Here is a 16,365-nt window from a genome sequence, read left to right as displayed (position 1 = left end):
AATAGCGGCACCAGCTTTAAAGAGATCACAACATGTACAATTGATTCAGGTACCAATACAAATTAATTGAATCAGAACCAGTGATAAAAAACACACAAATGTAACATTTTCTGTTTCATGGAATATGGATGTTAATTTAGTGATTTTCAGATCGACAGTTTGTAATAAATTGTGTTAAAGGCAGTCGACACTATTGTTAATTACTCACAATAATTATTAGCATAAAACCTTTATTGGTGACGAGTAATGGGTAATATTATCTATAACAAAGTGCGCTTGACAAGTTTGTATTTTTATTATCAAGTTTCTCCATTAACCAGTTTGTAACAGTATTTCCTGATACCAACCACTATATTGCTTTTGTAATGTTATTTTTATGCAGGACTATTCCTACTGTTAGCCAGAATAGGCTGAAGTTCCTAAGTTACACTTGGCAAGGAAACTGAAAACTAAGACAATGGCTTTAAGGAAGGCAACCCACAAAACTCTACTGCACAAAGATTTCGAGGGGCAACCCAAACAGCCATTCAACAATGAAACTGCCAATGAGGACGAGTCTAAATATGCAAAACCGATTCATCCCCGAGATGTACATCTGTACCAACACCAACAAACGCATAATTACCGCCAAGTGGATAAAATCCACAAAGAGCACAAATATCACCAATTGCTTGAACACGTGGATAAATACAATAAACTGCTTGATTGCCAAAAAGAGCATGATTGCCAAAAATTGCATGATAATTCTTTAATTCCAGACAAATGGAGCACGGACAATGGTCAAAAGTTGGTCCCTGTAAAACATTCAACAGAGACCCTAGAATCAAGTCTGGAAGATGAACATGAAGGACAATATCAAGAGAGTCCATATGTTATAATGAGTCCAGGGAGACCTTTGGCCACATCAGCTAACAAGACAAAACATGATGCTCAATATGAAGTATTGTGTTTTAATAGTCCTATGGCAAAAACAGTGGACAAAACAAAATATGAGAATCCAAAGCCCCAAGACTCTGACTGCAGTTATGGGAAAACGGAACCAGAAAGCCATAAAACTAACGCGGTAACTACACAATTCTGCAACACCACACAACAAGCCTTTGACGTGACTACACTTAACTGCCACATCCCACCAAAAGGCAACGAGTACACTCTGGCTGTGGTGGAGACCAGAGTTTCTCCGGTAAGTAACTTAAACCTATTGCAAAAATTCTGTAAAGGCAGGGTGTACTTTTGGTAACTATTCCAGAAGTTGATGGCCACAAAAAGCACTTTAGAGCTGTTGATATGATAAAATATTGTTAGGAACGAAACCCTTTGATGTAATGTAGCTATAAAGAAAGAGGTAACTTGCTAACCCAAAGATTTTGAATATAAGAAAGGCATGTAGGCCTTTCTCAGGCATCTGAAAGCACGCTATTATATGCAACACTTGTGAAAATGTAGTTCTGGTTGAAACTACAATTATTGAGTTCAAAGCGAAACTGTGCTATTAATGTACGCAAAGAAACAATTGAAGCAACTCTCGAAGCAATGAAATAAACCAAAAGTTGAAAGAACACATATTTTTAAGGTGACCAACTCGGTGAACAGTTTTATTACCAGCTCTTTTCCCATCTTTTATTTAATCCACAGATTTATCAAGATCACATTCTTGACCGTCCAACATCAAAGGAAAGAATAAAAACCAAAGAGAACACATCGTCCAGAGTCAATAAACAAAATCCATGCAACTATCGAAACAGTGAAATTACTGGGATGTCAGCTTCGACAAAGCCAGAGCCTAAACCAAGACGAAAAACATCTGCCCAGGGGAAAACTGATGCTAGAGAAACCTTGACAAACTCTACGAAGCAGATGCCACATCAAAGACATACAAGTACATGTACTGATGAGCTCAATCAAAAGGGCCAAGAGACCGAGAGGTCAGGCAACGAGTACACTCTGGCTGTGGTGGAGACCAGAGTTTCTCCGGTAAGTAACTTAAACCTATTGCAAAAATTCTGTAAAGGCAGGGTGTACTTTTGGTAACTATTCCAGAAGTTGATGGCCACAAAAAGCACTTTAGAGCTGTTGATATGATAAAATATTGTTAGGAACGAAACCCTTTGATGTAATGTAGCTATAAAGAAAGAGGTAACTTGCTAACCCAAAGATTTTGAATATAAGAAAGGCATGTAGGCCTTTCTCAGGCATCTGAAAGCACGCTATTGTATGCAACACTTGAGAAAATGTAGTTCTGGTTGAAACTACAATTATTGAGTTCAAAGCGAAACTGTGCTATTAATGTACGCAAAGAAACAATTGAAGTAATTCTCGAAGCAATGATATAAACCAAAAGTTGAAAGAACACATATTTTTAAGGTGACCAACTCGGTGAACAGTTTTTATTACCAGCTCTTTTCCCATCTTTTATTTAATCCACAGATTTATCAAGATCACATTCCTGACCGTCCAACATCAAAGGAAAGAATAAAAACCAAAGAGAACACATCGTCCATAGTCAATAAACAAAATCCATGCAACTATCGAAACAGTGAAATTACTGGGATGTCAGCTTCGACAAAGCCAGAGCCTAAACCAAGACGAAAAACATCTGCCCAGGGGAAAACTGATGCTAAAGAAACCTTGACAAACTCCACTAAGCAGATGCCACATCAAAGACATACAAGTACATGTACTGATGAGCTCAATCAAAAGGGCCAAGAGACCGAGAGGTCAGCTCCCAAAATCAAAAGCAAGCCCAAACACAAGCAACAGACACCTGGAAAAGAGTTACCTGCAATCAAAAAACACCTGAAGCAGTTCAAAGAACACCTGCAGCGGGAGGTGTTCAATGAGCAGTTGAAGCAGCAAGGGGGTAGTGACATTACCAGCAAGGTTCTGGCCGATCTTAATTTCACAGGTCGCATGATGGACAAGAGAGGCGGAAGTTTACAGCTGACGTCACATGGTATAGTCCTCTACATACCATCAGGAGCTCTTGGAGATAAGCTTCAGGATATATTCATCTATGTCAAAGACACCGAGCAGTCATCTTATCAAACTGTAAAGATGATTTTTTGTGGAACAAGAGGGCTCAAAGGCAACATTCCTGCAATTTTGACTTTCCAAATGAAGCACTCCTGCAAATGGGAATTGTGTGGAGATCATCACGATTCCGTTGCAAATTCTAGTGCAGACAAATCTGGCTGTATGAGTGACACAGTAAAGTTTTGTGATGACCTCTGCATAATGATTACAGATCACTCTAATAGGAGAGAAGACCAACGTCTCACCTTTTTCTTGGAGATTGGAGCAACAGAACCTTCAGACAAAGTATGTTGCCTAAAAGATTACAAAACAAATATCATCCATCATGACTTACAATAAAATAAAATAACCCTTGAGTACAAAATGTATAAACCCAAAATAAATTATTACGATGCTTTTGATCATTCAAAAAACTTATTAAGACTCACTTGTTTCCAGTAGTTCTGTACATATAATTATCATTATCTTCTTTGTTGCTAAAGCGCCATGATCTAGATGGAATGGCGCTTTATAAATCTAATTATTATTTTTTAAATCAATCTTGTCAATTTCTTTTCATTATGTATAGGATGGAGAAATGAACATCATGTCAATGGAACCACAGCTGCGACTAATTGTTAATAATGTTGAAGATCAACATGCTACAATAACCGCACAGGTAGCAGTCTGAATAAGGGAAAAAAGAGTAGGCGCAATGAGGTTTTAAATGGCATGGTTGCCTTTATCACAAAGCAACAATCATACAAGGTTTTACACTGTCAATTAAGACCTAATCACTATTCTTAAGTTCCCAATCATAAATGCCCTGTTAGTAAAAGGAAAAAGCGTAATAAGTTGGGAAATCTGTAATCTTTTTGGTAAATTTTCAATCCCTATCACATCTGCAGGCAACACTTATTGTTTCTGGGTACGCACACGTGCTACCATGTGAATACAAGTACAAAATTGAAGGCGTTAAGCATAAATTAATCTTGTGCCCAAAGGGTACATGTACAATATGTTCAAACACATTTCACTGTGTTTATAACACAAACATAGCCACGTGATCACATTTCGACCAATCAAAAGGTATTTGTGAATGTTATTTCAATACTGTCCAACTGTTGATAGGAATAATACATAACACTTTTAAGACTTTCTTCTAAAAAATAAAAAACTTGTAGTTAGCGCAAGTTATTTTCACCACAAACTAATGTGCATGTTAACGCCTATGACAGAAGGATTGGAGGACATGCAGTAATCATTTTTCACAACATTTTATGCCTACATACTGCTAAGCATGCATTTTGGTACTATTCAGCAAGCATTTTTTCCATCATTTTTGCTTTATTGCACACTTGAAGTGCAATCCGAGGCAATGTGTCTACTTTGCTACAAAGCAGTACAAAACAACCTCAATAGTGTGGATGCCATGATATGATGAGCTGGATATAATACTCTTGTAAGCGATTGAATTTCCCTCCAAATAACAAAGATCTACATGTACTTAGGTGTTTTAAAAGGAATAACAAATATTTGTATACTGTACATAAAGAATGTACATGTACTCTTCGCCTCGTTGTATGAGAATTTCCAACTTTCAACGCATGCAATATTCTCACCAGTGCACTCACAAACATCCATTATTTGTATAATATTCCACAGGGCCAGAAAGGAGTGTTTGATACAAGTACGCCCACAGAGATAGCAGATGACTCCACCCCAACTCCAGTACAAAAGTTCACGAAGAAACAACTACATGTAGAAGGTATCATGCTACAAACTTTAACTTAAGGGAACATTACAGAATTGGTTTTGCTTGCAAAAATGTTGCTGGCAGTGTAAGCACTTTATGTAATCCACCATATATATAAACTGACAAACCTGTAGAAGTTTGAGATCGATCGGGCATCTGGGTCACGAGAGAATAGTGAAAAAACGATCACAAATTTTGCATTGCATCGATGCCAAAACAAAAATGAATAAAACGCTCCCTGAGCGATAAACTCCAAACGCGAAATTAGACTATTTGTTTCTCATCAAATATGACATTTCAGACAGAAATATTTCAAGGGATATTTTCTACTATCATCATCATTAGACTGTGTAAGTTTTATGTAAATTTGTGATCTTCACGATTTTTGTTTCTTACCAATTCTGTAACATTCCTTTAAAGAAAGTGGACACTATTGGTAATTGTCAAAGACCAGGCTTCTCACTTGGTGTGTCTCATCATGTACTGTACATAAAATAACAAACCTGTGAAAATTTGAGCTCAATCGGTCATCGAAGTTGCGAGATAATAATGAAAGAAAAAAACACCCTTGTCACACAAAGTTGTGTGTGTTTAGATGGTTGATTTCGAGACCTCAAATTCTAAATCTGAGGTCTCAAAATCAAATTCGTGGAAAATTACTTCTTTCTCAAAAACTACGTCACTTCAGAGGGAGCAGTTTCACACAATGTTTTATACTATCAACCTCTCCCCATAACTTTTTACCAATTAAGATTTTATGCTAATAATTATTTTGAGTAATTACCAATAGTGTCCACTGCCTTTAAGCACTAATGAGACGGGGTGATTTAATGAGGGAGCTTATGATTAGACCAGGCCACTACATTGTACATGTAGATCTGAGGGTTTCTCAACAACACCAGTTACAATATTTAGCTACTGCCAATGGAACAACATACTCATAACAAATTACAGTCGGGAATTCCTGCTGCAGCTGTATAATTAGGATTTGTTGTCACAATAACAGTGACCTAAAGGCAGTGGACATTATTGGTAATTACTCAAGATTTAGTGAACCCCGACATCTTTTCATCATGCAACAACCAATGAAACGTAAGGTTGCGTTTTTTTATTTATTAATATTTTGTTTTATTGTTTAAATTATTGTTCAATCTACAGATAAAGAGATGGCCTTCTCACAAAATGAGTGTGAGCAATTCTTCAGACGTCTCTCTAGGGAGAGTCTTTGTACTGACTGGGAAAAGGTAGCAACGCATTGTGGATTACCGTATGGTGAAATTGAGATCATCAAACATGATTATTCCAAACTGGAGGAGAGATCATTCCAATTTCTGGTCAACCTGAGGCAAAAATTTCCTGATCTGACTATTTGGTCGGGGAAATTATGTAAAGCTCTTCGTCAAGAAGAAAGGAACGACTTGGTGGCACGGCTGGAAGAGTTCACATCACGAGGTTTGTAAAAAAAGGAGACGCCATTTTGTTAATGTTCATTATCACAGTTTGTTATTCAAGTTCATGGCAGTCAAAGACCATTTTCCACATAAAGACTATAGTAAGGTTGAGGAGAAACTACTAGCTAACTGGATGAAGTTTATCCTTTACAATCGGGAAGTTTCATTATGTTTGGCAATGGATGAAAAGAATTGTGGCCTTTCTTAGTATCCAGCAATTCAGATCAGAATTACATGTAGAAAACAAATTCAAGAATACGGAATGGCTGCTTTGTAATCACTGCTATAGTGCTCAATGTGGAACCTGCTGGTACTGATGATTTTCAACATAAATGTTGGCTCAGTTCTTACATATTTGTTTTGCACAGGTGACAAGTAAACTTGTATTTACTCATACGTGTGAGTTTGTGAGTACTGATCTTGCAGGTTGTCAAAATTCAACAGATGTTCTAACAGCAGCCCTGATACTTCGGCTTTTAAGGGGTAAGCTTGACTTTTTGTACAAATTTAGGGCATCAAGGCAATCATAAAAAGTTGCGAAGGGCACGAAGGCAATTTGAAAAAAACAAACTCCGAGTTGCCTGTAAAAATAGCTCTCTCATTTACAATCAATTGCTTCATCTTTTACCCAATAACTAACCCACTAAAAAACAAACATTCATCTAACTCAACAAAACAAAATAAAGAACAAATCTTAGATTACACAATAAAATAATATTTGTGTTCATACGGAATCCAGCTAATTTTCATGCATGTTGTGTAGTTTTCCGTTAAGACGCTAAAGTTCCCACGTACATGTAACTGCTTCATTTTGACAGGATGTCAAGACAGAATGAATAAATGCGGTGTGCACGACGACTGTGCTGTACACGATGTACAACATGTACTACATGTACATAATTTGGGGGAAAAACAAATTTCTCGAGCATGCGCAGACACGTCCAGTCTTCGTCTCTCCAGGCATTTGTTGCTGGTTCGCGTAATTTTACCATAGAGGGCGTTTAATCTCGCGCTATCACATTGTTCCAAAACGCCCTCTAGCGTCCAATGTTTCTTGTATTTTTGTTTCGCACGCAAAGAAACAATGACTAGCGGGCCTGAAAACTGCTGTTGTGTTACATGTACGTGCGTGAAATTAGGTTTTATTTCTTTTCGTAAAATTTACACAGACATCGGACATTTAGGTGTTTTTTTCTTTTTTTCTAGAGAATGTTTAACTCGGAAATCGCTTAATATAAAAAGAATTCAGGAGGAAGGGTAGACGGCAGTGATGAGATAATGGGACTGCAAAAAATTGCAGTGAAAAGTGGGTTTTTGAAGGGCATTGCGGCAATCGGTAGGGGCATTGCCCTGCCGTCGTGAAGTATCAGGGCTGTAACAGTTCAATCCCTTGTTTTCTCAGGGATATTTGGGTGATCAGTAAAATGTGAAATCATATTTCCTGAAAATGTAAATTTGATAAACTTTTAAAAATCACATTTCAGCCGTGTTTCTTTTTGTTTGTATTGTGTGTATGTAACAATGTCAGTAATGTTTTAAAATAAGGGACCTACTGTAGCAGTTTCTCATACCTTTTTTTCTTCATAACTTTTTGTCTTCAATATAGTCAAGAGTACATATAAGATGCCATTAATTACTCTTGAAAGATTGGCAGTTATTGCAATATTGAAATATGAAGTTTATGTATGTATTCTTTTTAGAATAAAACTTTTTTAATAGTAAGAATGTTAGTTACTGTTCTAAAAGAAAACAGACAGTTGTATATTTCAAGGGTTTGATAACTATTGTACATTTGTAGATGAATGAAGATGGATATTACCTGCATGAGTTTCAGCTTCAATTAGACATAATCCTAAAAGGTAAAGTCACAAAGGAAAGTCTTGACGTTGTACCACACTAACTCAAAAGAGTGTCAAACATGAAAGGCCTAAGCTGTGGAACTGGATACATGTACATGTACATGAACCTATTTGAAAAAAAATACTGGGTTTATTCTTATTCAAGCGGAAACTAAAAACTCAATTAGTCAGCAAATATTTATAAGCAGACTTTCTTTATTCCAATCTCGAGTTTAGTTTACTAGCTATGCCAATATCTACATGTAAGTTGTAATTTAGTTCTGATAGTGTTTTCATTATAAGTTATCACACAAGGGCAAGTGGAATACGGAAAAATATAGCGCTTCTGCATCCCAAATCCAACGAGGCCGAAGGCCGAGTTGGATATGGGATGCAGACGCGCTATATTTTTCCGTATTCCACAAGCGCGCGTGTTATAACAAATTTTCTTCCGGTCTCAACCTCATTTATAAAGAAACAAACAAACAAACAAACAAACAAACAACCAAACTTAAACAACAACTTCATTAGCAATTCTGGAACAATTTTATTGTATTTATAGCCATTGACTTGACTCGTTTTTCGTCCGCAGAAGCAAAGCATTTACTGATAAAAGGAACGTCGTTTCTAAAAAATGTTTAGGTACGCCATTTTGCTAATCAAATAGTTGGCCATAATTTTGACAAGCGTCACACATGCAATGTGCAAATTCTTAAATTTCAGAATATTATTTTGCAAAGAACAGCATGCACGCGCACAAAGTTTAGAATGTTATTTTTGCACTGTCCGTATACGGAGCAGGACTCATTGAAACTCACAATACATAGTGTGCAATAAAAAAACTGGGAGTAGGTTATAGGTTTTTATACCCCCTCCACTTCGAGCATCTCATTGGTGGATTAGCACGTACTGGAAGATGAATTGTTGTACTGTTCTTTGTTTTGTTATTTTACGAGTGGGGTCTTTACTCGACAAGCAATGCTTTTTGGAGACCTCCATCCTCACAAAAAATTTGATTGTACTTAATAATATCGCTTATCTTTTTATGTGGAAAAAATAAAAGACATGAATGAATGAAAATAATTTTTGTGACATTGTTTTACTCATTTCTCAAAACCTACAACACTTCAGCAATTAATATTTTAATGGTAGTATTCATTATCTTCAAACTGTGTAAGTTAAATATAAATATTTGGACAGCAAAAAAAGTACCCAAACCATTTTAAGACATTATATGTGACCCGCTCTGTGAAAATGAGTCAGATGTTGACGATCTAAAGAATTGAGTTGTATGCATGGCTGGAAAGAACACACCAGCAACAGTTATTTGGTATATGTCTTAGCTTTGGGGTGTATTGCGTTGCTGAGTTCATCCCATTTGAAATTAGCCACTTTTTTTTTGTTAAAAACGAATTACAAGTAAAGTGATGTTTTAAACTACCATTTCACGCAAATTGATACAAATTAGACGAAAGTATGACAAAGATTATTGTATTCATAGCTTTTTTGCCTAAAAATAAGTGTTCTAAAGGTTTACAATGCAAATATAAATCTTAAAAAGTAATATGTGACCCACAGAGTGGGTCACATATTTCGTCTGTGTGTGGTAAATTAATGGCGCAAATAATATTATGAATTGTTACCGAGTTAAGCAGAAATGTATCCAAAAACAAAAGGCTTCTGGGGGATTCTAAAAGCAGTCCACAAACCAAGTTTGGGACCACCTAATATAGTCTAGTGATCGCGCGCGCCTGTTTTGCAGGAACTAGTTCCCGAGCAGTCACTAGTCTTTGAAAATAGTGCCCGGTACAGCGCCCTCTCTTGACTTGAATCGTGCACAGCAACTACAAAACTTCCTTTCTTTTCCAGATTTAAGTTCTTAATATTTCACATTTAAGACCGAGCTGTGTTATAAAACACATATGGCAATTTTTTTTTTTTAAATACCAGTTGATCGTCCGTAATTTTCAAAAAAAGAGAATGAGGCCCTATTTATTTTTTCAAGATGGCCGCTAAGTATTTCAAATCAAACAGGCCACCAATTCCTAAGTTTGAAGCCACCGCAAACTTATTGAATACCTATCTGTGTTAACACTATTGGTGCATTCACTAATATTGTTTTATGAAATAGACGATTACACGTGTTCGAGAGCATCACATTAGATACGGGAAAAGCTCCTAGGCCAGTCCTTTTGAAAAGATAGATTAAAAAAAAATATATAAAAACTTTTTTTAATTACAAAAATCAAAAAAATAATAAATAGTAAAAAAAAGGATGCGGCCTCTCAAAGTCCCTCGGGGGAATAGACGTACACTAGTTACCTCATTACCAGTCAATATGTGTATAACACCCTTGTGACACAAAATTGTGTGCTTCAGATGCTTAATTTCTGAGACCTCAAAATCCAACTTCGAGGTCTCAAAATCAAATACGAGGAGAATTACTTATTTCTCGAAAACTATGTTACCTCAGAGGGAGCCGTTTCTCACAATGTCACTACACTACGACTAATCAACAGCTCCCCATTACGTTACCAATTAACTTATAGGGCCTTAAGATTTTATGCTAATAATTGAATAATTTAGCACCTTATCCACCTGGCTGATAACGTCACTTTCCCACAACATCCCAGTTTAGCCCAAATGGGGCTGTAGGATTAACAAACCAAAACCAATAACCAAGAATAGTGTCCACTGCCTTTTAAGAAACATTAACAGAAAACACAGCTAAATAATGAATTGGCAAATGTTTGGAAAGTGTACCAAACCTAACGTCCACCATTTTACTCTTGTTTATGGCTACTAGTTCCGCTTTTATCAAAACAATTGTAAGCAGTAGTCCTAAACATTTTAAACGTCGTTTATCACAATTCATGTTGTAAATTGGCACCGTCCTGAGCGCGAAACAAAGTAGCGCAAATTCAAAATGTGCGAGTTCAATCATGGAGGAATAAATTAATTTATTCCTCCATGGTTCAATGTACGAAGCAGCTCAAGCAGATTGAAACATTGCGCGCCAGATTCTTTTGTTTTATATTTTGCGCTAACCAAATGATTGAAACAGCGTGCAGACAACATTCTTCAGCTTGGAAATTTGTTAACTAAAATAAAAACCAAATTTTTGTACAGTTATATTCCCCTTTCTTTCAAGTTATTCAGGAGAATATGTTACTGGAACAAGTCATTTCTTGGGATAACTTTCCGTATGGCGCCACCACTTTTTCACACATTTTTACAAAAAAGGATATATCAATCAGGTAAATTAGATACTATATTATTTTATTTCGAATGAAAAAGTGGTGGCGCCATACGGAAACTTTTCCATTTCTTGACCCAAACATGACAGAGATAAGAAGTCAGAAATTGTCATTAACTTACCACCAACTTTGAAGATAAACAAGCACTATAGCTCCATCCATGGTTTGAGAACATACAATGACACAATTTTGAAGAAACCAAACGAACTCGTCCGTCGCCGCACACAGCACGCACGTGCAGACGACAGTAGTAAACATAAACACGTGAGACCTTAGACTGGTACCCTGTCTTTATCAGGAAAAACAGGTACTACATTTTTTAGAACCAGTGATTTCATTGGATACGATAATTTCATTGGATAACGCTCAGTGACGTAAGCTTTATATATCTGTGTTTGATTGGTCCGAGGGGTGACGTTTGGCAGCTGCAGCACTTTGGCAGCTAGCCTTTTGTCAAGGCCTTCGTGGCTTGGACAGCTTGCGTGTGTGGTCTCCCGTTCCAGTCGCTTGGGACCGCGGCTCTAAGAAGCTGTCCAAGCCATGACGGCCTTGACAAAAGGCTATTTGGCGGCCGGCAGTCGTCCATTTATTATTATGAATCTAGGTGAAAGGTGTAAATGGGGACGAGGATTTACCTCGGCAACTATTTAGACTTGTTCAAAGTTATGTCACACGAGGGCGCTCTAAAGAAAATTGCACTACTTGGAGGGGTGCACAAAAACACATAAATAACAACAATGCTAAATGCTATATATTCCAAAATACCAAATAAATAAGTCTCTTAGCCTTTTGAAAACCAACCAGACACATTTTTGGCTGGATATTTTTGCTATGTACAACAGAACCCCGCCCCCCCCCCCCCCACCCCCTAAAATAAAATGAGGCAAAACCATGAAAAACAGTTTGCTGAGGTTTTATGACACCCCTTCAATTTCGAAGCAAAATAGGATCAATTTTAAAGCATATCAAAGTCTCTCCTCAAAAGTTGAAACACAGATCCCCAAAGTTGTGATACACAAAGTATTAATTGATAATTACAAAAAAAAATCTTCAAAAATAACTGTAGCTTACAAATTATGATTTGTTTGGTGCATGAACTGTTGTCTATTAGTGAATTGAGTGTACATTGACAATAAAATCACAGCAACCAAAAATACTTAGACAAAAATGAAAACACTAAACACATTTTGTCATTCTTATTTTGAATCCTATAGTTTTTTTTTACAACTATTTTTTTTATATTTCATCAGCAATTTTGGGTGTTAAGATCTGAGGCCCAATTGCTGTCAGTTTCCCTAAAGCACCTATCCACTTCCCAAGCCAAATGGGACAATCTTGATCAACTATTTAGACTTGTTCAAAGTTATGTCACACCAGGGAGCTCTAAAGAAAATTGCACTACTTGGAGGGGTGCACAAAAAAACATAAATAACAACCAATGCTAAATGCTATATATTAAACATACCAAATAAATAAGTCTCTTTGCCTATTGAAAACCAACCAGACACATTTTTGGCTGAAAAACCACTTGGAATTTTTGAAAGTCCTCTGCAAAAGTTGAAGAGCAGAACCCATAGGCTTTACATGCCATTATTAAACATTATTAATTTCATGGCCCAAAACCCTTAATTAGCAGAACAAAATTATAAACAATAAGTTATGCCCACATACTTTGGCCCATTAAGTTCAGTTCATTTAATTACACATTAATAATCGCATGGCCCAAGACAACTAAATTAGCAGAACTATATATGAATAAACAGTTAAGCCAACATACTTCGGCCAACTTAGTTCAGTGCACATAAGGGCAGTAAATTACTGTTTTCAGTTGAAAATTGTTCTTCAAAACATACAGAGAACATCAAAGTCACTGATTTCACATATTATAGAAAACATTCTTTGTTTCAACAGATATTAACATGTAAACTAATACAAGGTCAAGTCTGTGTTTAGCAAAGTTAGAAGAAAAACCTGCACACCTCATCTCAAAATCTTCCCTCAAAAAGCTTAAAGTGTACATGTCTCATATGTTATGATAGGATGCTATGAACTTTACAAGTTATTAACACAAAGGGAGGTTAATTATCTGGAAAAGCTTTGAAATGGCTGTAGGGAGGGGGGGGGGGGTGGGCTTCATTTGAAGAGCAAATATAACACAGCCTTTTCAAGGTCAATACTTTTAGGGGCTAGCATTTGTAATGCATTACATCTGCCAATGTTACAAATGGCATTTAATTAGTTGGAAAACAAAACCTGAAAAGGTTTGACAATTGTTTTATAAGCGAGAAAACTCTTGGTTCAGCCCACAATCACTGTAAGATCAATGAGTAAATAATCCATTACAATAAAACTAGATATAGGTTGACCTGTGGCATTTTCAAGATGCCAAAAACTTTTCAATCAAAAAGGCCAACACAATTGTCGCTGCAAGAAACATGCTATGAAACATACTCAAAGTACCTACACAATGGTATGTCACAACTATCATTCGGTCAACAGTGCACATCCACTACACGCACAGCAACAAGTGCACAGCGAAATGTCCATTAAAATTTTAATTTGGTAAACGAGAGAGGGGGTGTGCAATGTTGCGGTACAAGAGGAAAGAATAACAATGGACGAAGATGGCTGTCTATAATAATAATAATAATGACCAGTTTGTATACAACCCTTTTCACACCCGAGGGCTTCTCAAGGGCTTCCGACATTATTACCCCTGGTCACTGGGCCTTAAATCATTCCTTAAACCATCTCAACTCCCATGGGGGGTTTGCTACCTGTGCCACAATTATATGCGCTACTTGGATCACAAGAACCATCTCTGCCCTTACAGGTACCCATTTACCCCTGGGTGGAGAGACGCAATAAGCATCCTGCCCAGGGACACAAGTGTCACGACCTGGATTCGAACCCACGCTGAACAGAGGCACCAGAGCTTGAGTTCGGTGCTCTTATCCGCCTGCCACAACACCCCACGGTGTCTATATAGACTTCTATCAAATAAAAACTGGAAAGGAAGTAGAAAGTCTGTTGGACTCATCCCACTTGAATGGTTTGCTTTGTGCGGCAGTCAGCCGAGCACAATTTAGCAGTAACATGAGCCTGATAAAGCTGTAATAAGCAGAAAATACTGACAAAGGTCTTTGCTAAACAAAGATTGAGATACAGCAAGTGAGAAGACTGGTCTTTGAAATTTACTAATAGTGTCCAATGTGTTATCGGGTTTCTAAGCGCTGCAACAAGAAGTGTACGATAAAAAAGATGACAATTTTAAGTGGAATGAACTAGCACAAACTTAAAAAAAATTATAGATGGATTTAAATAAGTGTGTTTTGAGAGCAGTTTTAAATGAGTCCAGTGTAGTGGAAGCATGGATGTGGACGGGAAGATTGTTCCAGAGAGTGTGTGTGGGCAATTGAGCAGGGGGATAAGCAGATAGGGCCAGAGTTGAATTCCAGGTGAGCGGAAAAACTAAGAAACCAAAATTCATTAAGATCAGGAACTCCTGAACAAACATTTGGGGAGAATGTATAGGAGACAAGGTGATACAGAGAACCAAGTACAGAACGAGTATAGTAATAACAATACTGGCAAAACTTAAAACCCACACTTAGGCCTTTCCACCATTAAGAGAAAGCATAGGTGACAAGGTGATGCAGAGAACAGAGTACAGAACGAGTAAAAATAACAATAATAGTAAAACTTAAAACCCACACATAGGCCTTTCCACCGATAGAGCCGTAGAGCCGTTGGTCCCATGTGTTGTGTAAACGCATGTAAAAGAACCCAGTGCACTTATCGAAAGGAGAAGGGGTTCGCCCCGGTGTTCCTGGCTGGATTGGCAGCATATTGCGCCACAGCACCTTGTAAACCATTACATGGTGCTTAATGATTAGGTCTTATATCTCAAAATTCGCCCCCACTCCTTGCAGTAATAATACCTGGCGCTTTGTATCCTTTGGCAAAAGGCGCGTTATAAATACGGTTATTATTATTATTATTATTAAAGAAACTAGATGCTTGAATATGCAGTGGAAACAAATTCCACAACCCAGGAGCAGCTGTAAAGAGTTACAAGGTGACTCGACGGTTTGTTTGATTAGCTTCCCCGGCTCGACCCCGGTCTGCCCGACTACTTCCGAATAGTTTTGATGCCATTCCAGTGGCTCACAGCCCCAAGCGCCCTGCTTGTGGAATGGGTCACTTGGGGCTGGCCCGAGGTGCATGACGTCACCATGAGAGGGCGAGTGTGATTCATTTAGGTGTTGTCAGCTGTTTACCCGAATGAGCACCGAGGGGTTGACACAAGGTAGCTAATCAAGCGCACCCTCAGTTGCAGAGCACCCAGAAGTCTGAATCCATGAACTATTTATAGGCTATGACAAATCCTTAAAAGGAACACTAACCTGTACACAGAATTTTGATTCAAGAGGTCACAGCGTCAACCACCTTTACGAATGACCAAAGTTTGAAGCAACTCGCTGCCCCAAAGCCAAGGGATCGCCCCCTGCAAGTGCCCCTGCTGCAATGGACAAAAAACATTATCACACAATATGTGTAATGGGAAAGACATTCTATATTAGAGACGAGCATAGTATCGTGATAAATGAAATCACACTTACCCTGTACATGTACGCACTATGTTAAATACAACTTGTATCAACCCGCGCAAATAATCAAAAGTTACAGGACTCTAACTATTTAACGAATAACTATGAGGGGCTACAGATCTACAAGGAGCGCAGTTGCAGCAAATTAACGCTGTGGGCAAGGGTTAAGGATTGGCTGACTGCTAGGGTTTGGGATTGGCCGAGGGTTGGGATTGGGGCGAGGGTTTTTGGGGTGGGGCTAAGGTTATTGAGCAGGGACAAAAAGGGTTTGGCCAAGTTCACGCTAGGGTTAAGGCCAAGTCACACTGCAGCGATAACGAAAACGATAATGATTGTGACGCAAAGAGAACGCATTCTATTGGTTGAATTGCTCCACGCAGAATACAGTGTATGCACATGCTCAATCAACCAATAGAATGCTTTCTCTTGCGTTAGATCGTT

The 16,365-nt window shown here is 37.7% G+C and overlaps 3 protein-coding genes across 3 annotated transcripts in view; 2 read left to right on the top strand and 1 right to left on the bottom strand.

The window, feature by feature from the left end:
- The window catches only part of LOC139949499 (uncharacterized), a 45,526-nt gene extending 29,690 nt beyond the window's left edge, over positions 1 to 15,836 (bottom strand). The window contains exon 1 of the mRNA XM_071947865.1: positions 15,721 to 15,836. The gene's annotated coding sequence lies outside the window, so the exon portion shown is untranslated. The remainder of the gene's footprint in view (positions 1 to 15,720) is intronic.
- On the top strand, positions 824 to 3,106 carry LOC139950068 (uncharacterized). The gene is made up of 4 exons (XM_071948700.1): positions 824 to 1,183; positions 1,636 to 1,974; positions 2,428 to 2,953; positions 3,075 to 3,106. The coding sequence occupies exons 1-4, from the start codon at positions 878 to 880 to the stop codon at positions 3,104 to 3,106; spliced, it is 1,203 nt and encodes a 400-aa protein (XP_071804801.1). The 5' UTR covers positions 824 to 877.
- On the top strand, positions 3,059 to 6,329 carry LOC139949500 (uncharacterized). The gene is made up of 4 exons (XM_071947866.1): positions 3,059 to 3,318; positions 3,602 to 3,691; positions 4,678 to 4,780; positions 5,927 to 6,329. The coding sequence occupies exons 1-4, from the start codon at positions 3,115 to 3,117 to the stop codon at positions 6,226 to 6,228; spliced, it is 699 nt and encodes a 232-aa protein (XP_071803967.1). The 5' UTR covers positions 3,059 to 3,114; the 3' UTR covers positions 6,229 to 6,329.
- Positions 15,837 to 16,365: the final 529 nt, after the last annotated feature.

Source organism: Asterias amurensis, chromosome 17 (assembly GCF_032118995.1).
Source record: "Asterias amurensis chromosome 17, ASM3211899v1".
Classification (NCBI taxonomy): domain Eukaryota; kingdom Metazoa; phylum Echinodermata; class Asteroidea; order Forcipulatida; family Asteriidae; genus Asterias; species Asterias amurensis.
The sequence above is the reverse complement of the archived record's forward strand: the minus strand, read 5'-3'. Positions and strand labels throughout refer to the sequence as shown.